The 23,855-nt window shown below is 27.3% G+C and overlaps 1 protein-coding gene and 1 pseudogene across 1 annotated transcript; one reads left to right on the forward strand and one right to left on the reverse strand.

The window, feature by feature from the left end:
• Positions 1-575: 575 nt before the first annotated feature.
• LOC111037141 (ABC transporter G family member 23-like) lies at positions 576-9,750 on the reverse strand. Its single transcript, XM_022319522.1, has 15 exons — positions 9,496-9,750; positions 7,774-7,906; positions 7,530-7,684; positions 6,340-6,447; positions 6,176-6,266; positions 5,452-5,577; positions 3,491-3,624; positions 3,217-3,436; positions 2,987-3,158; positions 2,787-2,902; positions 2,649-2,716; positions 1,984-2,072; positions 1,733-1,912; positions 1,024-1,110; positions 576-937 (listed from the first exon to the last, which is right to left on the reverse strand). The coding sequence occupies exons 1-15, from the start codon at positions 9,630-9,632 to the stop codon at positions 705-707; spliced, it is 2,049 nt and encodes a 682-aa protein (XP_022175214.1). The 5' UTR covers positions 9,633-9,750; the 3' UTR covers positions 576-704.
• Positions 9,751-12,385: 2,635 nt separating this feature from the next.
• LOC111037157 lies at positions 12,386-22,464 on the forward strand (annotated as a pseudogene).
• The last annotated feature ends 1,391 nt before the right edge of the window (positions 22,465-23,855 follow it).

Here is a 23,855-nt window from a genome sequence, read left to right on the forward strand (position 1 = left end):
TAGCTTTTATAATGTACACTCTACACAATACTGTTAAGATCCCACTACTAACAAGGCTATGTAAATTTATACATATGGGACCTTAAATAGTTATTTGAATTGCTTTCTCACGTGAACAATAGGTATTATATATATAATATATTGTGATGATTACATAATAGTTACAACTTTACAATAATTGTAATTTAAAAACCTCTTAGGTTACTAAGTTGAAATCTTTCGAACATTGTGCATTTAAATAATATAATACATTAATGCCCATATAGACGTCATACATAATTTTCAGAATAAATACATAGTATTATTATTTATAATAAGCATTGTTATTTTAGGCAAGCACTACAAGCTAATTGATGTTGTTTCCACATGTTTTATGGATACATCAACTAAATATTGTTCATAGCGTATAGATAAATTAAATTAATTAAACTCTTTGATATAGGTAATAAAGTAGCTTTAATTGTTATTTTAAAATTCACTATGATAAACTAAACTAATAAATTAAGTAAATGTATATATGATCAATAGTTATTATATAAAATATAATATGTATATTAAAAATGAAATATTTCCTCAAAACTATGTAGCTACATTTTCGAAAAACACAAGAAATTCTCATGTGAATTATTGATTATATTAAGTAACCATAATTTAACAAGCTATAAATTATTGTTTACTTTTATTTTATTTTATCATAGAAGTTTTTATTTTGGTTTTAGCCATGTATCTTTTTTAAATGAACCAAAGAAACACACTGGTACTGCAAAGACTATTAACCATACAATTGTTAACATTAATCCACGTAGAACTAAAGGATGATACAAAGGCCATTCTCTAAGTGTCAAATTTCCAATTGTTTCTGATGCAATAGATAAAGGTAAAAAACGATTAAAGGCTTTTAAAATAGGATGTGCGCTTTCCATTGGCCAAATAAGTCCTAGAAATTATAATTTAAAATATTAAATCATTTTCTGCACAATTCAATTAAAGTAAAAACAGACTAGAGAAGAACAAATAACTTACCACATAAACATGAAAATAAAACATTCGTACCCATATTAATATGGGTTGCCATTGTGTAGTTTTTTGATACAGCGGCTACTAATATTCCTAAACATAATGTATTATTCACCAGTATAATATACTTTAAACTTGTATGCTGAACCAATAGCTTACATAAAAGTTCCCAATCACACGTTTTTAGTTGATAACAAAACATATACGTACATACTCTTTATATAAAATCATTTATGTATATAAATACGTAAATTATTTGTAGTAAACTAACTTGTGTATATATAAATATATATATACATACAGATCCTTCAAAATTACCCACTACCCAATACCCACGTATAACAAGAATAGAGGGAGGTTATATTATATTATGATTCTTACTCGATCTCCACGATTTTTGTCATATAATGTTTGGAAGAAACTATTTATTTAAATGTACAATAATACGTAAAAAAATGATCGGTATAAAAATTATAAATTTCAATCATAGTCAGAAAGGCTCATACGCAGGGATTAAGGATGTGCTGATTCGCTAATCCGACCTTCCAAAAATCTATCACAGAACTATATAACAAATGCAATGATTCGTTAAGATATAAAAATATTCAATCCAGTAGTCCCCATGTAATAACATATTTAAATTAATCAACTTTAACAAATATGTAATAAAATAAATAATAAAAAAGTAAAAATATGAGTGCTTATTCAAATTTACCTGCAAACATTCCTTGGTATCCAATAATCATTATAGTTATGGCAAATGTCCAAAAGTTATCTGATGAAATTGGATTATTAAACACGAAATACATAATGAATATTTCGATTGATGATTGTATAATATGTACCATTGTTTGGAGAAATATTACAGATACAACAAATTCTAGGAATTTTACCCCTTAAAAATTCAAACATGTAACATATTAAAAAATGTAGCTGTTTTATTAATTGTTCTTATAACAATTTTACCTGCAACCATAATTCGACTCATTATTCCTTCGTCCTTCTCCGACAGCAATAATCCAGTTGATAAAATCATTGGGAAATAAAAAGCTAATCTAAACATAAATATTATGTTATACATTAAATAGTAAGTGTAGGTAAGGTAAGATAACTTATAGAATAGAATAGATAGAGACTGCAAGAAGTTGAAGGCACAATATTATCTCGACATTTAACTATCAAAAAATACCATACCATGGAATTATATGTTATATTATAGATTTAAAACAAATAACAAACGCTCCATGGAAAGTTATCGAATAAGTAAGTATCTACTTCTAAACTTCTTTACTCATTAATAAAGTATTAAATATTAAATTGTAAGAATAAAGTTTTAAACGAAAATCAATAATTTTTTATTGATAAAACTACTAAAAATATGTTACAATAGCATACATATGACTGCATGTTTATGACTTTAAGAAAAATTACAAAAAAACTGAATAATAATATGCAGAATATTAAATGAACAAGAAATACATGTTTATGAATTTATGAAAATTCAAAAAAAAATTTCAGAATTCAGAGTGCTTGAGAGGCAAGGTACAAGAGTCACCAAACCAAAATAGTCAACTATATTTATATTATTTAAAGAATATCTGATCAAGCAAAACCCGAATCATTACACTTACAAGACTAAAAAACCTGGAGAAGCTGAATGAATAAATTCAGTGACTTTAACGTTTCCAATATTTTGAATCTGTAAACCATAATGTCGTGAAAATAGTATGATGAAAAACGTTTTAGAATTATAATTTCATGTTAATTACTGAGATTGGATAAGAGTATGATTTTTCACTTATATTACAATACTTAGTTGCTTCTTTTAATGTTTTCACTAACGTTGACGTTATATCGTCCTTTAATTTTAATTTCATGATATAATCTAAAATAGTTAGTATGTATCCATTATTCTATGCAATCAATTATATTAATGTTTTAAAATTAATTTTGTATAATAATAAATTACTGGTTGAATCTAATGTGATCTGTACCGAGCTAAAGTTTATATCATAACTATTAACAAAGATATTGAGACGATTTTTCAACGTCAATGTATAGTTTGAAGTAAAATAAATTAAACCCCATATAAGACTGGCATTTAATGCTGCATTACCAGACTTGAGGTTTGGGTAGTCAATCTGAAAAATACAACATTTTTTAATAAATTAGATTCTTTTAATTAATAATACTATTTACCAAATAGCTATTGGATGCTCGTAGATGGTCTATAAACATACAACTTAATTTTGTATTATTTGGGTCATTTAAAAAACATTTTTGTTGATATAAATCAATGCTACAATTTTTTATTTCATCATTAACCACTCCCAACTTTGCATTTTCAATGTTATGTCCGACGCATAAATTATACACAATGGTTTGGACCAATGGTAAAACAAATGTAAAAAATAAAAATCTGAAAATAACCATACTAAAAAAATAATAATAAAAATGAATATTGAAACATTACGTATGATCTTTGTACAAGAGCGCTGCATTTTTATACGTTAGAGCTCGAAACCTTCTCCAAGAGAAACTGTTTTTTAATCGGTTCTTAGTAAATGGTAGAATCGCTGAATATTCCTGCTTAGATTTATTGAAAATCTATAAAATAATTTAAATACTATTACTAATTAGTAGTTATTGGTTAATAATTATCATAAGCTGTTTGTTATATATTTTGAAACATGTAGGTAGTGCTAAATTAATATATTTTTATTAATTACACCTATTACAATAGCTAACAGTAGTGTCGAGGTGTGGCGTGGTGTGACATGATGTCTACACTCAGTTGTGTAAGCGCTTTGCAATGTGTGCGTACCGGCCAGTGTTGCTGGCTCCCGGATGGATGACCATCCGGAATTCGTAGCGACAAATCCTTGCCACACATACACAAACAAGTGTTCAAACTAAATGTTCCTGCATGAAAACAGCTAATGGCCAAAGTGGCCAGGCTTAAGATAAAAAAAAACCAAAAACGTTAACAGTAATAATATTTATTGTTTATTTTTAAGGGAAAAAATATGTTAGATAATATACTATTAATTTGTATAAATAATAATTTAATTTATATTAAAATTTAATTTTTTTTTTAATACCTTCATTATTATAATTATTTAAGAAATAGCCACTCGAAAATGTTGCTTAGTTATCTTCAAGCATATATAAATTGAAATATCTGACCATTTTTATATAGTATCCATCGTGTAATATATCGTGTTATTTTACATATTTAAGGACATTAATTACTTGAAATTTATTTGGACGAGGCTCACAGTACTAATTTTATTGATTGTTAATAATTTTATTGAAGTGCTAAGTATAATAATATTGTAAAATTATACTTCACGAATATAATTGATGCAAACTTACTGCCACCGTTTTAACTTATATCTTACGTATATAATAGGTATAAAATATTACAAGTTTTACTTTGATAACAAAACAACTTTTAAACATTCAAACAGCAAGTAATTTTTTCTATTCAATTCTAAGTCGACTGATGGATCAAAGAACTTATCGGTTTAATAATGACATCTGCTTCAATTTATTTTAAAAAGTCAATTGTATATTGTTTTTAAAAAAAATTTTAAATAGTTTTCTCATTGTAGTTACAGCAACAAAATAATGGAATGTGAGAAGAACAAGATTTAATCTTAATTAGATCTTGATTTATTTTTATAAGTGGACACTGTGGTCGAGCAACTCAGAAATTATTATGAATGCAATGTTTTCAAATACCTATATAGAATATTTAAGATATCCAACAAGTTCAACTACACAGCACTTGCGTACAATTTTTAAATCTACTAAAAAGTAATAATATACCTAAGCATAGACCCATATACTTATAGACAAGCTATATACATTAATGTTGCAGTCAAGCATAGCCGCTAGGGAGTGCTTTTTATCAACCGAATTGTATAAGGTCCATGAATATGTATGGTATAAAATATAATATATCTAAATATAACTGTAGCGTGAGTGCACTCAGATATGATGTATCTAATCGGTTTTGTCACAAATTGTATAATGTTAATTTTTTTTGCCGCAGTCTACTAGTTGACATATCGACTTTTCGAAAAAGGATCATTTGTCCGTAAATTTATATACAGCCAATAAAATATATATTTAACTGCGTGCATGCATCGGTCGCTCAGTCACATAATTACGCCTTTCATGTCTGCCTACCACGCATAATAACACTAATATATAGTCAGTGCCGGTCTACCGGTCTCTGAATGTGAGACATAAATAATTTACTACAATATGACATTGAAAATAAATATTTTCATTAGAACGTACAAGCTATAGTTAAAATAAAATTATTGCATAGGTATTTTTAATCAATTTTTAGTCAATTTCAAAATAATTATTATTTTACAAACTCATTTGACGCTTTACACAAGCTTCGTACTATAAATTACTTACTTTTTCACTTTCTTGTGCACAACAAAGTGATAAAAATGCTTCTTCCAACGTTGATGAGTTTTGTTTCAATATTAAGGTATTAGGTGAGTCTTCGCCTAATAATACACCATTTCGCATAAATCCTACCTATTAAAAAATTTAAGACAATGTTTACATAAATTAATTTTAATGTATAATTTTAAAAGACATAGAAACTGAGTGAAGATTTTATGAATGTACTTCCTACTCCAATAAGAAAATAAGATAGCAATAAATGTACAGTTATTATTTTGTCAACGGTTCAAAAACTATTTGAACATTTTGAAAATAGGGAAAGATAATATAATACTATAGCAGGTAAATACAAAACACAACTTAAAATTAATTAAGAATAATTAATTTCTAAATATTTGATTTATACTTTAATATTCAATAAACCTATTGTAAATTTACTAATTACATACTCCAATTATTATTGTAATTAATTCATTTCCTTTAAATTTAAAATATAAAGTATGAGTAGTATTTTATAAGTAATAACCAAATCTATGTACTAAACGCTAGTATAAAGTCAGTATAACAAAACTATTATCAATAAAACATTAAAGAATTTTAAAGAAATACTGATGGTGTTATGATGGCAACTGAAAAGATGGGAAAAATAATAATTAAATTTTAAATTTTAAATTTTCTACTTTTATGAAATATTCAATGCCGAATTAGCTAATATAATATTATATAATACCACGTTTGCTCTAATGGCTTCCTCTACATAATGCGTAGTTATGACAATAGTTTTTCCTTCCAGAGAGAGCTCAACCAGATGATTCCAAATTCTGATAACATAGTTATTCAAAAACAAAAACAACTATAATTATGAATAAATTGCACATACAAATAAATAATTACCTTTGCCTTATAACAGGATCCAGACCAACCGTGGGCTCATCAAGTATCATAATTTTGGGATTATTGAATAATGCTACGCTAAACGATAGTCGTCTTTTTTCTCCTCCACTAAAATTACAGTAAATCATTATTATTTATTCGTACATCAGCCACGGTATTTGGGTGGTTTCCTGTAAGTCCCAATGAAAAAAATTATATTTTCGTTTCTTGCTTTATTATTCCATATTTGGCTTTCAGTATATTGTTTATAACTCATCTAGGTATACTTAAAACTTTAAAGCATAGTCTGAAGTTAAACTACAACTACATAATCTTCCAGAATATTTTTAACAGATGGTTGTGAAGTATGAAAGACACGACACGTTTCGATAAATACATACAAATACTGAAGAATTTTCTTAGATTATAATATCTACGTGGTACTTAATGTAAATAAAAAAAAAAATGCAACCACATTTCTGTTATGTATGTGTTGAGTCTATCTACCTACTTGAAAAAGTGTCACTGTAAAATTTGAATTCAATTTGAATTCAATGGTCAATCAATGCATAAGAAAGACGATTCTGAATAAAGATATTCTGTCAGCCTATATTATTAACTGTATTTTATATTTTTATGGTACACCTATGTATATTGACATGCATTTTTTCGACTTAAAATGGTGTACACAAATTTACACAAATAGGAGAAGAACAAACAAAATCAATATATTATTCATCACTGAACCAAAAGTGAACCCAGCAGGCAATAACAATGATTAGTAATACCTAGGCACGCGGTTTTTATACTTCAGATATATTAAAAAAGGAACTATTTTTAATATACAATTATGAATCCGTCGAATAAATGTAAAACAAACATTTAAAACTGAAATAACTGTATAACTTGACAAAACTGTGCAGAACGTCGATGTATTATTTTATTTAATACATAATCGAGGTATATCTAATATGAACTGTAAATTGTAATATAGATTGTAGAATTCAAGACACTTATGACTTATTCTCAAATACTATAAAATCCCATTCATAATTTTGATAAACCTATTACTTACCATTACCCTACATAATTTTATTACTTACCATCATCATGAATTTAAAAAAATCCTACTAAAATACCTCATTATTATTGTGCAAAATAAATTTTGTTCAAATATTAGTGCAGGAATGTAGGATTGTAACAATATTAACCTTAGGTTTTTAATTTGCATGCTTAACGGTGGTAATCTCAGTAGATGCACTAACTCGTTAATCCTCTTTTTCACATTTTCTTCGGTTATTCCGTATAACTTTCCATAAAATATGAAAGTTTGATGTGCAGTTAAATTATTATGCAACGTAATGTCCTATAAAATCAACAAATATAAAATAATTAAGCTATGCAAATTTGAAATATGAATACAATCCTATAATAGTCAGAATCATAATAGTATACTTGTGGCATGTAACTTATTTCCGAGTGACGTTGCGCTTTTAAATATATTTTACCAGAATCCAATGCAGTTAGACCAAGTATGCAGTTTAACAAAGTCGTTTTTCCACAACCACTCGGTCCAAGGAGTCCGTATCTAAAAATTTATATACTAAATAAATTATTTATTATTTTCGTATCTGAGATTTAAAGCTAGGTACTATTATCATTGTTCTATTAAAAATATTAATTACATAAAAATGTATTTTTGTTGAACCATTGTTCCACAATTGTTATGATTAATTCAATCGTGGGAAGAGGGAAGGGGAATCCGTCAAAATACTTGAAAATTTAGTAAAAAGTTTATCATAAGTTTTTGTTAGTAAAAATTTTAAAAAAAGTTGAGGGTTAATTCTCAATAATTTTTTATGAGCATCTGAATTTAGAATTTTGGCAAAATTCTTAAAAATAACATTTTTCAAATTATTTTGTTTTAGAAATTCACAAAAAAATTGATTTTATATCTAAGATTTTAAAAGTTAAAACAAGATTCCTTATAAGTTTGTCTAGCTTCATCAAAAAAAAAAATTCTACCGGAAAGTCAAATAAAATTTTTATGAACGTTTAAACTTGAAATTTTTACAACATTGGACATTCACTCCATTTCTTATTTTATTGTAATTCAAAAACGAATAACTGTAGATACTTTAAATATACTCCATATATTTATTTTATCAATTCATATACTCAATAACATTTTCAAAATGTTTTGAGTTGTTTACGAACATTTTCAATTTTATTTGTTGGATCAAAAAGCTTGAAAATGTAATACAAGGCTATACTGATATATTATATTTACGATATCAGTTGAAAAATATTAAAAATACATAGGCACGATTTTTTTTACAATCATTTAAGGTTCAAATTTTGAAGAAATTCATACAATTGAAAATTTAAGAATAATTTCGTACTTAAAAATTTTAAACTTTTATAATTAAGGTTTGGAAATTTAAAACAAAGTTCCATGCAAATAGGTTTTATGTAACCAAAAAATCTAAAAATAAATAAGCACAATTTTTTTTTTAAATTTTTTTTTTGTTCAAATGTGGAAGAAATTACATATTAAATAACCAATAATAATGATTTATGTAAGTTTGATGTAAATTAAAAATATTATTTCTTTGTACTTGAAACTGCTTACTAGTAAAATAAATTACTTTAATCACAATAATGTCATCAAATATACTAAAGTACTAAATAATATTATAGACTGACAGACCGTCTTCGTTTGAATCGTTTTTCGTATGCAATGATTTTATATCATTGGATTCGAATTTAACACCATCCATTACAGTGACCCACTTGTAACCTTATGTACAGCGAACGACATCCACTTAACCGCTTTTTTCAATTAATTTTTCAAAACCTGAGTTTTTTCTCGAACGTATTATTTTTATATTCTCCAATTTATCCATATATACAGACGCTTTGAAAAAGTGGTTTTTGCGACATTTTGATTCCGAAGTAAAAATAATCAATACCTACATATCAAACTTTCTCATTTATATATCAATGTATGTAGACTAAAATCAATATGACTAATAAATATGTAAGTTTTTCAAAAAGGGTTAAAACTGGAAAAAATTATATTAAAATGGTTACCAAGGACTGTTATCAACCCTTCATACACCGATCAAAAAAATCTAAAATTAATGAAAGCAATTTATACATTTTCTAAATACGTACATTGTTCCCGTGGATACAGACATATTCAAACCCTTCATACTTATGATGTCCGAATAACGTTTGTATGCATTTTGCACTATTATTGATTTATCTCCAACCATAATATTTCCTGGGAAATTTAAAACTTCAACAGACATTTTTAAAAGTAACTTATAAAATTAAATTTTAAGTAATAATTTAACAAATTGATAAAAACCTTATATGAATACAAGTAATTTTTAACTGAAAATTGAAATACCTACCATAAACTGCATACAAAAGTAGATTGGTATTTTTTTTCAAGGACCAAATTATTTGAATAGGTATATATTACAATGATACATTTTAGAGATGCTAATCGCGGAATCACAATAGAAATGATAAAGGCTTGTATGATATAATATAATTTCCAACAAATTACAATATTCAAAACAATTACATTTAATATCGTATAAATATGACCGAGGTTAGATTAATTTATGCAAAAAGTATATTTACTATATTTGATTGATTCCAACAATTATGTGGAAATGGCGCTGTTCTCTAAAGTTTATTATTTAAAACATATTTATCAAATGTAAATTCGTACTGCTATAGACTCATATAGCTATATGAAGTAAATAATTTCATATCAAATCTAAGGAGACGCCTACACAGTACTATAGAAAACATAATTAACCAACCACGATTATATAACAGAACCTTTTGTTATTAATTATTATAAACAATTATAATTATATACCTACATGATATAAAAAAATTAATATGATTGTTTTAATCAAATAGTCAATTCATATAAGTATTTATACACTATAAACTTCAATGGTTACATTCGTAATTATTCAAATTGAGCATTCGAACGTTTTTTTAAATCTATTAGCAGTCATTTGATATGTTAAAAAGTTATGGCTTATTGAAAGTTATAATTCATTTTTATACAATAAGAGGTTAGGTTAGATAAGCAACATGGGCCATTGAAAATGGGCCATGGCTATTACAATTTGTGGTAGATATTTTATACAAGAATTTTCAGATATTTAATATAAATATAAATGTATTGTTAAAAGAAAATTTTGAATTTAATCACAAATAATGGTTGAAAAGCGATTGCGCACTTTTACCTTTTTATCTGAAAAAATCACAACATGTTTGAGCACCAATCACACAATTTTTAAACAAAAGCAAATTATTCTTTTTTTTTCAAATGCTTATTTTTCATTGCAATTTTTTTTTACACACATAAATAACAATATAAAGTACGCAGTATAAGTATATACTTTATACAAGGTAGGTTTTATTTTTTGAATATAAATGAAACATATTACCTAACACGTATTATATGTTGGTATTTAAAGTTAATGAATTAAAATAACTTTTTTACTAAGGTACACACTTTTCAAAATAATAATATTATTTACTTAACATTTGAAAACTAGTTATATAAACATTAAACATAATCTATATATATATATAAATGGAGCCAAAATGTATAAAAATTCATCAATTGAGAAAGGCTGGGAAGATTTGGCTCAAATTTTTTTTTTCGTAATTGTCAGAAGGTTTTTACGAAAAAAAATTTTGGAAAAATCCTTTTTTTAATTGTTTTTTTTTTAAAATGTTTTGATGATTTATTTTTTGTATTCTGGAATAATATTATGTTTCACTACATAAAGTAAAGTTTAAATTTTGTAAAGTGATAACTTTCGTATCGTTTTTATTCCGTTCGATTTTATTTATAGCCGTAAATACCCTCTCTTTACATAGAACGCAATAGTCGATAGCAGAGATAAAATTTAGGTTTTATCCATATGAAATTTTCCGTTGTTGGCATTACCAGAAAAACTGCGTGTGTACAATTTTTAAATGCCAATATTTTTAAATTGTTTGTTGTCATAGTAAAAAAACAAATTAAAAATTATCCATCCATGTATCATAGCATTATTATGCTGACATAAAAATAAAAAATAATACTACTATAATTAAAATTTTAACTTGGGTTTACTACATAATATGCTTAACAATCTTATTACGCTTCCATTATTCCAACAGTAGTGATGGCCGAATGGGTTGAGGTGTTATTATTTAAGCAAATGATCAACAATTTAATTCAACAGCCAAAATCAAAGTCCAAGTTTAACATTAAGTGGGATTGAGAGCATCCTAATCGATGCCAAACGAACCACATACATTTTTACAAATTTACTTTATAGGCGGCGTGGAATAGGAAAAAAATGAATATTTGGTTATTTTATTATTTTTATAGGTCACAGTGCTCCATATGACCATATCTCTTTCAATCATATGCAAGTATACAAAATCCCCACACACTAACAATAATTTTGGATTTTTAAGTTATTTTACAAAAATATTCATTCGAAATAATTTATATGGAAAAAAACATTTACCGCAGGTAGATTGCCCATCTGATAATATACTGCTCTCATTATCACAATCAAGTCTCCTATGTGGAGATGGCATTTTTAACGGACAACGAAGTGCACGGGATCGGCTAGTTTTAATATAGTTTTCACAACTTTTTACCATAAAAACGTAGAATTCTACTGCCAATAAATAATTCAATGATATATCATTGATTATTATACCAAAATGTTTTCCAAGTGTATGTAATGATGATTTGAATTTATTTTTTAAGTTTAAACCACAATTGCGTTTTTCAAATAAAAGTGGTAAAAGTGAGCAATCGAACTGTACCGTATAAATAATCGTTTGATTTAATTTTTACAAAGTCTATATTTACTAATTCGATATTTATATAATAGGTTGCCATGCGATATTTTTCTCCGTTTATATTTGCTTAGTAATTTTTTCATTCTGCATTTTAAATCGATTTTGTAGTACCTACTTAATATTGAATTAGTTAAATATTAATCTATTTGCTCATAAAAAAATCATGAACAATTATCCAATACGAATGTATTTTGTCGTTATAATGGAGTTTTTGGAACGATTTTCTTTTGCAAGCCTCCGATGTAAGTAGTAGGTACACTGTACACAACATTAACACTAAAAATTACTAGCTGGATATTATGACTATAGTGTCAGGACCCTCGTTGTTTGAGCCTCTCATCTTTCTTCAGGGCTCTGCAATGTTGTATTCATTTTTAATTTAGAAGTTTAATAATACAATACTATATTGTATACGATAAGAAACTTAGTTCAATGTAGTGTTAAAGGAAAATTTTTTAATTCTTTTTAAACAAATTATACTAAATTATACTAAAATAAATAAAAAATCAAATTAAAATAAGATTGTTCTAGTCATGAGATAAAAATATATCATTTGAATTCAAATATAAATATGCACAAGATCATTCACTAAGCATTATCACCATATTTTCTTTAAATAAAAAATGTATTACATTTCTAATTTTTAAAAATGTTAAGTAAGTACCATATTTTTAAATGCTTCGAAATTTTATACCAAGGCATGTATAGCAGTAAAATACAACAATGTAAATTTTTTCCTTTAAGTACCTAGTTAATAAGATGGATTTTTTAACCTTTTTGAGTAAGTATCAAAATAGAAATTAGAACAAGTAGTTTCAGAGTTATTTAACTTTGTGAATCTACTTACGAAAATATGTCTAAGGTTATCTATGTTAATGGTTTTGGAGGATATGAATTTTGATTTAGATGCAAGTATACAACACAATGTTCAAAAAAAAATCATTTGGTTAACAATATTTATAGTGGAAAATTATGGTTTAAATTTGAAAAAAGTTTGTATCGCCACAGGATACTATTTATATGTTAAACAAATCTAAATAACTGAAAATATTTTAAGGTATACTTGAAATTCCAAAAACCATAATTTGAATATTTATTATTAACTCAAATATAAGGATAAACGTGCCGGTTGAATAGCTGTGTATATTATATCATAATAATAATTGTTAATATAATAAAATATTCTTTAAGTCATATTTAAGTTATTATAAATTTAAAATTGTCAAATTTCGTAATAAAAAAATTAAGGGAAATCCGCATCAAATTATGTGCCTAATATTAAAATTGAAAATCAACTCATCTGCATAATACATCATGAGTGTTAAAATAAATAATTGGTACACAATATTTTAACCTTTCTATGAATATAAAAAGGTAGGTGAATCAAGTTCTTGTAGATAAACAGCATGGTTTTCGTCCTCGTCGCTCTACTACATCATGTAACTACCAGCTATGCAGCATGCTCGAGGGTTGACGTAATTTACACTGACTTCGCCAAGGCTTTTGATCGGGTAAATCATAAAGTCTCATTGCAAGTCCTCAGTGCAACCGGTTTCGATGAACCATTACTATCATGGCTTGAGTCTTATGTAACAGGTAGGAAACAGTTCGTAAAATTCAATGGCGTGTGTTCGGGTGTAGTTAATATTACGTCTGGTATGCCACAAGGTTAGGTTATCTTTCCCCAGTATGGTTCGCCCTATCCGTTAACGGCATCAGTTCCGTATTGAAAAATTGCCAATTGTTCGTATTTGTTGATGATAAAAAATTATTCCTTAGCATTGATTCTCCTCGTGACTGTGAACTGCTCCAGAGAGCCCTGGTCTAGACAGCTTGGCTTGAAACTCTGTATTCCTAAGTGTTATTATGTATGTTATTCACTTGTTCTCATAGTACTATTCGGCGTAATTATTTTGTTGATGGTATCAGATTAAGTTTTTTTGGCAATAGTTTTAATGTCCATATTGAAAAATTCACGTACAATAAGCTTTGAAAATGCTTGGTTTCATCAAAAGAATTTCATCTGAGTTCAACATGTATAGTTCTTTGTTCATGAGCTTTTGTTCGTTACCACCTGGAATACGATGTAGCTATTTGGGACCCTCAAACTTAACTCAATTCTTATCAAATTGAGAGTGTTCAGCGTAAATTCTTGAAATATTCATCTTCTGTGCTTCAAGTTATTCATATAATGAACCCATTTTATGTATGATGCTATTAGAGTATTAGCAAATGGAACCCGTCACTTCTAAACAATTCTTTCCTGTATCAAAATGTTTCTTATTATATTACATCTTATTTATGTGCTAGGTATGTGTATTATTAAATTATCAATTATTAATGTTGTATTAAAATGTCAAGGGCCTGCCCTGTTTATTATTATAATAAATACAAAATTTGTATTATTATTAAATTAAAAACTTCATATACATTATACATATATTATAATATTAAACATAATTAATAATAGACCAGCACAATTTTTTTAAAAGTACCTACTTAAATAAATTTTTCTGAGTCATCGCGTCTTTTGATAATATTTGTTAACTATGTCCAAACTTTCAATAAAAATTCTATTAAAAACTTAAAATATGCGATTTATTACAGCAGTACTATCATTTTACATGCGAGATGTTTTGTTGTACGATGAAAGCCAAGCAGTTGACATTTATCATGTGTTTATGATGCTTTGTTATGTCTCAGCAATAATAGGAGGGATAGTGGGAAACAGTAATTACGGTAAGTATAAGTAAGTAAATTCTAATAATAAAACTTCATATACAAAGCTATTTATATTTTTTCAAGAGAGCGTCACACCCGCACTTGTTGTCTCTGTCTGGTAGTCATATTTTTCGTCTGAGTATAAGGACTAAATAAATAATTTATTGAATATCAAAAATAAACAGTTATGAGGACGCAATATTTTTTATAATAAACGTACAACACAGCAAATTTGAGCTCACAGTAGAGCCGATTTTGTGTACCTATCATAGACATATAAAACAACTAAATAGCGGACTGCATATTACATTCCCACAGAAACGTTTAAGTCATGCGACCATATGTCAACAGGGCAATGTTTACAAAATAACTCAGTAGATAAGATACCTATACATATTTAAATGGTGTATATATTATGAATATATGTATATTATCAATCATGCAATTTTGCCCTGTTGACATAATATGGCGGCCGACTTCAATATTATCCTGTAGTCGGCTATCTAGTTGTTTTATATGTCTGTGGTACCTACTTAGTCAGTTTTAATATTAACATTGATTTATTTAATCAATTATATTAATGTGAATTGACCTATATTATCAACCAAGGTAAGAACATTATCTGTGTTTTTACATTTTTAAACGAGATATGACAATGTAAATTATAACTGCCATTTAAAATGCTCATCATTAGTTTAAAAATTAAAATATCGTAAAAAATGTATGATCAAACCGATAATATTCTTACGTTTAAGATATTTGATTGATCACTCTAATATTACACATAACTAGAAGAAATTGGTTCTGCTGAACTCAAATTCTCTATGTTGTACGTTTCTTACAAATGATATAGCATCCTCATAATTGTTAATTTTCGAGACTTAATCAACTATTCATTTAGTCCTTATACTCAGGTCTCAGTTAGTCAGATGTCTTCATTATAATATATCAACTAATAGAAAGGTACAATGTGAATTGCTACCTAACTATGCTGTGGTATAAGAAAAAACTAAAATTTAATAGATAGCGATCTTGACATTTATACGTTTAATTTTACCTAATCTTATAGATAAAACTCAATTAATCACTATTAAACTGTAAAAACATTACAAAATATGACTATTCAGTTAAATTTACTCAAACATTTGGATATTTTTTCACGTTCAGTCCTTAAAAAAAAAACTCGTTCAAGTTCAATTTCATTGAAAAAATTAATGCGATCACTGGGTCGTTCATTTAATTTTTTTTAATTTTTTTATCATGTGAATTATAATAAGAAAATATTATTATAATATTATATTATATTATTAATCAATACTTATATCTTAAACATATATTTATTAAATGATAAATAAATTGAGTCTTAAAAATCGTTAAAATGCATTAAAATATAAACTTGTGTTAACGTTCAAGTTCAATTTGTAAAAAACGAGTGACGTTCATGAACAACGTTTTTTCCAAACACTGGACTATTTTCAATTAACATTTTTTTTAATTATACCAACTCCTCGGTATTATATTGCATATGTACAATAGTAATTATATGATTTATAATTATATAAATGTATAATACTTTACACTTTACGCTCTGCTTAAGCTCACAGTGGCCGCCTTGGACTTGCCGGAAGGTCACCAACCACGCCAACCTTGTTAGGCAGGAGCATCGTGGATTTGTTATTGAGGAGCGAGAAAAAAGGAAATAAATAATTATATGCATTGGTTGACGGGAGATAATTGTATTGTTTTAAGTTAGGGCCGAGAAAACCAAACGGGCATACAACTGGGACTGAAACAATAATAGGTGGGAAATTACATAACATACATATCATACACATAAGCCATAAAAACATGGGTTATATTATGAACAATTATATTAATTGATCACAATAATGGGGATAATAATAGTAATAACTGGGACAGCCTCGCGAGGGGATGCCGCTAGTAGACGCCGGGGTGCACATTACGTAATAATAATAATAACTAATAACTATGTGAGCATTACTCACATACCGACCGGATACATTTATTTCAATCGTGATGGAATATAAGGGAAAAATTAAAAAATATCACCATCGTCCACCGATCCTATCCACTCGACCGACGTGGTCACGGTTAATGGATGGTGCCTACTCCATGACCAGGGACATCACACACACTTAAATATAAAATACAATTTGGTGACTGGTCGTTCTGGACCACCGTCTGACCTGGAAAAAGTTCGAGAGTGAGTCCCAGTGGTGTTTTCTATATATAGTATTACCGTGAATCGTGGCGGGCAGCCTAGGTCTTTTTACTGATAACGGCGTCGGTGGTGAAATTAAGTGTATTTAAGCTTTACCCATATAATATCATTAATTTGTATCAGACGTCCCACATACTATTTATAATAATCATCCAATATTTTTGTATTTTAGAACCATCCTAACATTTTCAATCGTGTATTGGATTGGAATATTGATCTTATTTTGGTCGACTGTTCAAATCCAAAATACAATATTAATCAAGTAAGTATTAAAATTATTAGTATATAAACAACAATATTAGTATGCTTACAACACCATACCAGCGATTTCCATTATTTAGATTAAGTACCCTTTTTTCCCGTTTTTCCACTTTTACTGTAGAGGAGTCTCTGTTTGAACAATACTACTCCTCTGCTGCCATCGTTTATTGATAAGCGATTAAGTTTGGCATTGGGTGGTTGAAGAAAATATTTAAATTGTGTTTAGAATTTTAACCTGTCGGGTTGATGGCATGTCATAATATTTATTAATCGCTGTATATTTTTTTTTTTACATGATTACGTATTTTTCATTCAAATTTCTTCAAAACAATATAATATGATATTCAAATGATAAAATAAATAGGTACTCTAATAGTGTCATATTTAAAGTTAAGTGACTTGATACTTTCTAAATTGACTCTAATAATTACGTTGCTTCCGTACCATTAAAAACCTTAAAACCCTACGAATTGGGTCCAACGGGTTTTAATGGTTTTATTAACTAGGTATAATATTCATATTGTTAAGTCCAGTTTACAGTTTAATTGTTGAATTAAAAACTTTTTGTAATGTGTTAATCGATCAATTGCATTATTACAAACGCATTACAATCCTCTAGCTTTATGGCACTATACGGTCTGGTTTTTGTTTCAATTGGTGTGGGTGGTATAAAATGCTGCATTGCTGCATTTGGCGTGGATCAGCTCATCGGAAATGATCAGAACGTAACCTCAACACAGGTACAAATATTCTTCAGCACGTTCTACTTTTCCATACACTTAGGCGTGTTCTTCGGAATGATTACTTCGCCAATCATCAATAAAATTCTGATGCATAATGGCCACAATATCAACGAATATGTTATCAGATTTGGAATGGTTGTTATCACGATGGCAATCTCAATAAGTATACAAACATAGAATCTCATAATTTAAATAATAACCCTCTTAAATTAAGTTTAAAAAAATAAAAGTTAGTAGGTCAATATAATATTATATCTAAGGTCTATATGCTAATTATTTCTGAATAACTGATTAAAAACTGTTTATTTTCCATCCAATAACCCACAGTCAAAGATGACTAGCAAGATGACTATCTAGATGATCATCTAGAACAAACTATATATTATTGCTGAATTAAAGGTACAGAGTTATAGACAATAGATAAATTAAATAAAACTAATGTAGATTCATTTAATATTATAAATTAAAAGAATTTTCTCGTTTTCATAAGAAATATGTCAATCTTATAGTTTTACTATAACATTAATATACCTTTAGTTTAAAATATAAATATTTTTTTGCTTAGGTGTATTTGTTTGCGGAAATCCATTCTACTTATTCAGAAAATCGTTAACTAATATTTTACCAAAAATGATAAAATGTATATTGGCAAGTATACTTTTTCAGATATTTTCATTTAATTCAAAAATATTGAATTTTAATAAATAATTATAATTTAAAAAATACCAATTTTCAATATTCATATGCAAAGATAATAATTACTACACTATAATATAGTATATTAAGTGTCATTATTTAATTGTTCACAGTTTTCGTTGTGGAAACAATCAACATCATGCTGTAAGAAGACAAAAAATGAACATTGGTTAGAATTTTCAAAAAATTATTTTCCGAACAATATCATTATTGACACAAAAAAAACGTTACACATACTCTGTCTTTACATACCCTTGTCAATATTTTGGAGTTTATTCGACCAACAAGTTAATATTACAAAAAAACCGTGTAAGTCGTATTCATATTAATTGTGTAAGCTATGTATTGATTTAGCACACAACTTGGATTTTTCAAGCATCTCGAACAAGCGACCATTTGTTTGGCATACCATTTTCAGTGTACATGCTACAAGTGGTAAATCCCTTGCTCGTACTATTCACAATTCCGTTTATGGACCGTATAATTTACCCTTATTTGAAGAGTCATAAACTATTTAAGTATCCTCTAAAACGAATGTTGCTTGGTGGTAGTATAGCTGGTATCGCGTTTATTTTTGCAGGATGCCTCGAAATGTGTTTAGAGGTGTGTGAATTACGTACATAGGTGATAGTATGTTCTAAAAAACTGAATTGATAATTTTTTTTTTTATTTAACTCATAATTTTAATTGTGGAACAGGAAAATATTCAAGATAGAAATATACATAATGCAAATGCATACTATGAAGCATACACAAAACCACGTTTAACGAACATATGGACACCAAATTTAGGATTTCAAAAATGTAATGAAACTGGGTATTTTATAATAGATAGTATTAGAACACGAGAATGTATGAATGAAAAGTCTGTAAAAATTCGAATACCGAAAAGAAGAAGTCAACGATTTATAAAACACAGAGATATATTTAAAGTACGCTTGAAAAGATATAATGTGGTGTTAAAGTATATAGTAAATGTTGAATATTATTATTCAAATAGGGTAGCGTACAACATTATTGAAAAACACCTAACTATGTAAGTTATTATAATGTTGTGTGACTGCCTATATATTAGATTAAACAAGTCGATTTATTTTGGTACTTAATACTCGTTATATCGAATGTTTTGAATGTTTTTAGAAATATAAATTATCAGTTTTTAAGTTTTTACTTTTTTAGATGGCAGCATAAATTTTATTTTTCAAGTTTCTGTGAACGGAATGTTGTCATTCAAAAAAATAAAAACTAAGAAATTATGATGATAAAAATATAAAATGAATAAAACGTTTTTTTTCAAAAATGTTAACCTTTAAATGGGACCCTTTTTATAATAAAATATGTAATATACTCTTAAAAATTAAATTTATCATATTGAGTGTGTTTATTTTTAGAAATCAATTATATTATTAGTAATGGAAAATAGTTTATTCAAAGAGAATAACACTTTATTTAACCAACCTTCAATAGTCTTTGTGCCGGAAAATGTATACATGTTTTCAGAAAAAAATCTTCCATATAATATAATACAGTAAAGTTGTGAATAGTTATTAAAAAGAAATAATATTTTTCACATGAAAAATCTGTTTTGTATTAGTATAATTGTTCCATTAAATGAAGATTGCAGAATATGGTTACACATCAAAAATCTTACACTTGAGTCCATGTCTAATAATAGGATAACGATTTTCGAGGAAGCCCATCCCGTTTCTCAATTTCAAAATAATACAGTATTGAAAATTCCTTCTGGTTTGTATGTACAGATGATTTTACTAATTCATTTTATTACGCTAGATTATATTTTAAACGTCAACACTCATGTACACATGTGGTATGTGGAGTTATTTGTGATGGTAACTTGAAACAACACAATTTTAAGCAACAGCACTAATCAAAAACAGATTAGAACGGATAAAAGTTTTTGTTAATTTGATAAAATTATTTATTTCCTAAGCTGAATACTAAATCCTCAAATATTTTACGAAATATTTAATATACAAAGATCGTAAAATTTTGATAATACATTTTTACTTTTTATGTTTCAATGTTGCTACTTATTTGTTTTGTTAGTTGCTACCAAGTGACAATTTATTAGTATCCACCTATAACCATGAAGGTACTTAGGTGCTTACATTATTAACTATAATACCAATGTAGTTCTAAAAAAAAATGTTCAATAAATGAATGATTAATATAATTTACCTTTACTATTATTTGTAACTACAAATAATTTTCAAAACTATAAAAACATATTATAAATACAATTTTAAGGTATACACTGACGATCCATTACATGGATAAAAAACAGCAGTCGATATCAAGGAAAGTATTAAATCTTGAAACCAATCGTATTTACACATATAGAAGTGACTATGATAATATAATGAACTCTGTATGTCCTATTATCACTATTAACCTATTTTAATAATTTAATACCAAATATAATATTTTTAGAAATTACAATCAAATACAGTTGTGCAGACCCGTGTTTTAAGTAAAGAATGGTTATTACCTCAATTTATTTGCATGACATTCGGCGAAACACTGTTTACTATGACTGGATTATCATTTTCTTTCTCAGAAGTAAATAAAAATAAGTGAAAAAAAGAAAAATCAATTTCAATTTAATATGTAACTCAACTTTCCTACACATGATCAACAATTATTGTTAAATGCATAATCTCCATTCGACAGTCTTAAATAAAGACAAATTAAACGTGGTGCCTATTAAGAAGGAAAGGGAATAGTTAGGTCTATTTGTATTCATTTTTTTCTTTGGCTATTATAATAATATGTCTACAAGATAAACTCAGGAACAAAAAATTTGAACCGTCTATTTTAAATATAAAATGGACGTGGTCTGTTTACATTTGTCGTTTGTATTTTAATTTTTAAAATACTTGATCCTTTTAAAATATTGATCCGGCTGCGTATTGATTAATGGCAAGACTGGCACGGGGTGGATGGAAAAACGTCCACAAACGGTGCTGTTTTTTTGCATCTCCATTGGTCTTTTTTCATTAACTACACGAATAATTGTATTTGCTGAACTTTTTTTACAGACTCCTGAATCAATGAAAACTGTATCAATATCTATGTGGTATTTTTGCGTGGCTCTTGGAAATTTAATTGTCATTTTTATCAACAAATTTATAGCATTTGAAAAGAAAGTAGGTAATCAATTTTTATTTCCTATAATTTATACCCATAAGACCAAAATAATATGTCTAGTGTGTTTTGAAACCAGTCCAACATGTTTTTCATGTTCGCTTTCATTGCACTTATAACGATCATCGTCACATGCAAATGGAGTAACACGTACGAAAAATTGTATTACGAAAATAAAACAGACACGGAAAATGAGAGCGATAGAGGAAACGTCAATTTAGGTGATGTCCTGTCCTAAGCAATACAACGAAAAATAATCCACATATTACATATTAATTACTTTTTTTTGTATGTTCGTAGTGATGTTATTAAAAAAGGAAAGTTATCAACTGTCGTTTTGAAAACAAAGAGATTATATTTTAAGACATTTATCAGCAAATAATACATTGAACATAAAATGTTATAATAGTTTATAATATTGTTAAAAATCAGACTTCTCAAAAACAGCGATGATAATAAAAATATTTTAAATGCATTTAAGTATTTTTATTTAACCAATTATCTGTTGAAATTGTGCCAAATGTTGGTTTATTTATTATAATATAATATTTAAAATATTGTTCATTGTTAATATAACTTAAAAGCTTACAAGGTACAACAGAATATCAGATTGTTGTTTGTTGTTCAACCCAACTGGCTAGTAGTGACTAGTGGCTACACCTAAGTATTTACCTACCTATTCAATTATTAGTTGCATCGACAGTAAATTTAAAATAAAATGTACAACTACGCACGCGAGTTGTTTTAATGTACGACATCATGAATAATAGTATTAGGCAACATTCATGATACATAACATCAGTTATAGATACCTACTTCCGTAGGTAGTAACATCAATACAATTATTAAAACCATCAGTTGACCAAATAACCTGTGAGAGAAGAAAATTGAGACTTTGAGAGACCAAATTTTGGTTTTTTTCTGAAATAGAATTACACGAGGTAGGTCCTAGGTAATAGGTATGTACCTACCTATGTACAAAAGGAGTGTTACCATGATAGGCCCATGCCCCATAGAAAAAATAAATTTAGTTAGAATGTCATATACATACTACTATAGTAGCCTAATTAGTCAGGAAATTAAGCAGCCGCTAGGAATGTGAAATATTGATCGATCAAATCAAATTTTGTTTCTATAGTATAACAGACCCACGGCAATATGAATGACTAAATATGGATAAATAATAATTGTATTAGCTCCAGAGCTGTTATGTCTATGGTGATATAAAGAAATAAGTTTAGTAAAGTGACATTATAATCGAGGGGCTGTAAGTTTGTGCACTAAAAACTGTTAAATACACACGCATTGAATTAAATAAATTGGAAAATATACACTAAAAATTAAAAACCTAGATTATTAAAAATTATAATTGTGCGCAAACATTACTGCAGTAATAGATAGGTAAATAGTTTAAAAGAGTCTTAGAGAGTCAACATATATGGCACAAAAACATATTTCAATTATTACAATGACTACAATAAAAGTACCTAATAGTTATGTTTTTATGAACTATGATTCAACAATTTTGACTGGGCACTTTTTAAAAACATTAGGTACCTACCTATCAATTACCTACTTTAAGGCTTCGTTTTATTTAGCTCCCCACCTAAAAAATTTACATCTTTGTTGGTTCACTATATCTTAACAGAACACCCGAGAATTGTTCTCCAGTAAAATTTTTCAAATAAATTTCAAAGCTCAAAGGGTTAAATTTGATTTTGGTAAAAAAAATGTATACCTACCTAATACAATATTGAAGTTCAGTTGTGTAATACAAATTCCGCTCATTTATGAATATCTAAGTT

Source organism: Myzus persicae, unplaced genomic scaffold, assembly GCF_001856785.1.
Source record: "Myzus persicae strain clone G006 unplaced genomic scaffold, MPER_G0061.0, whole genome shotgun sequence".
In the NCBI taxonomy this organism is placed as follows: domain Eukaryota; kingdom Metazoa; phylum Arthropoda; class Insecta; order Hemiptera; family Aphididae; genus Myzus; species Myzus persicae.

Bases quoted from the DNA above. Each gene is read 5' to 3' on its own strand.
- LOC111037141 (XM_022319522.1), bottom strand. From the start codon at position 9,632: ATGTCTGTTGAAGTTTTAAATTTCCCAGGAAATATTATGGTTGGAGAT. The intron at 7,685-7,773 runs GTATACTATTAT...TTGATTTTATAG, and splicing joins AAATAAGTTACATGCCACAA to GACATTACGTTGCATAATAA. The intron at 3,159-3,216 runs GTAAATAGTATT...TGTATTTTTCAG, and splicing joins GAGCATCCAATAGCTATTTG to ATTGACTACCCAAACCTCAA.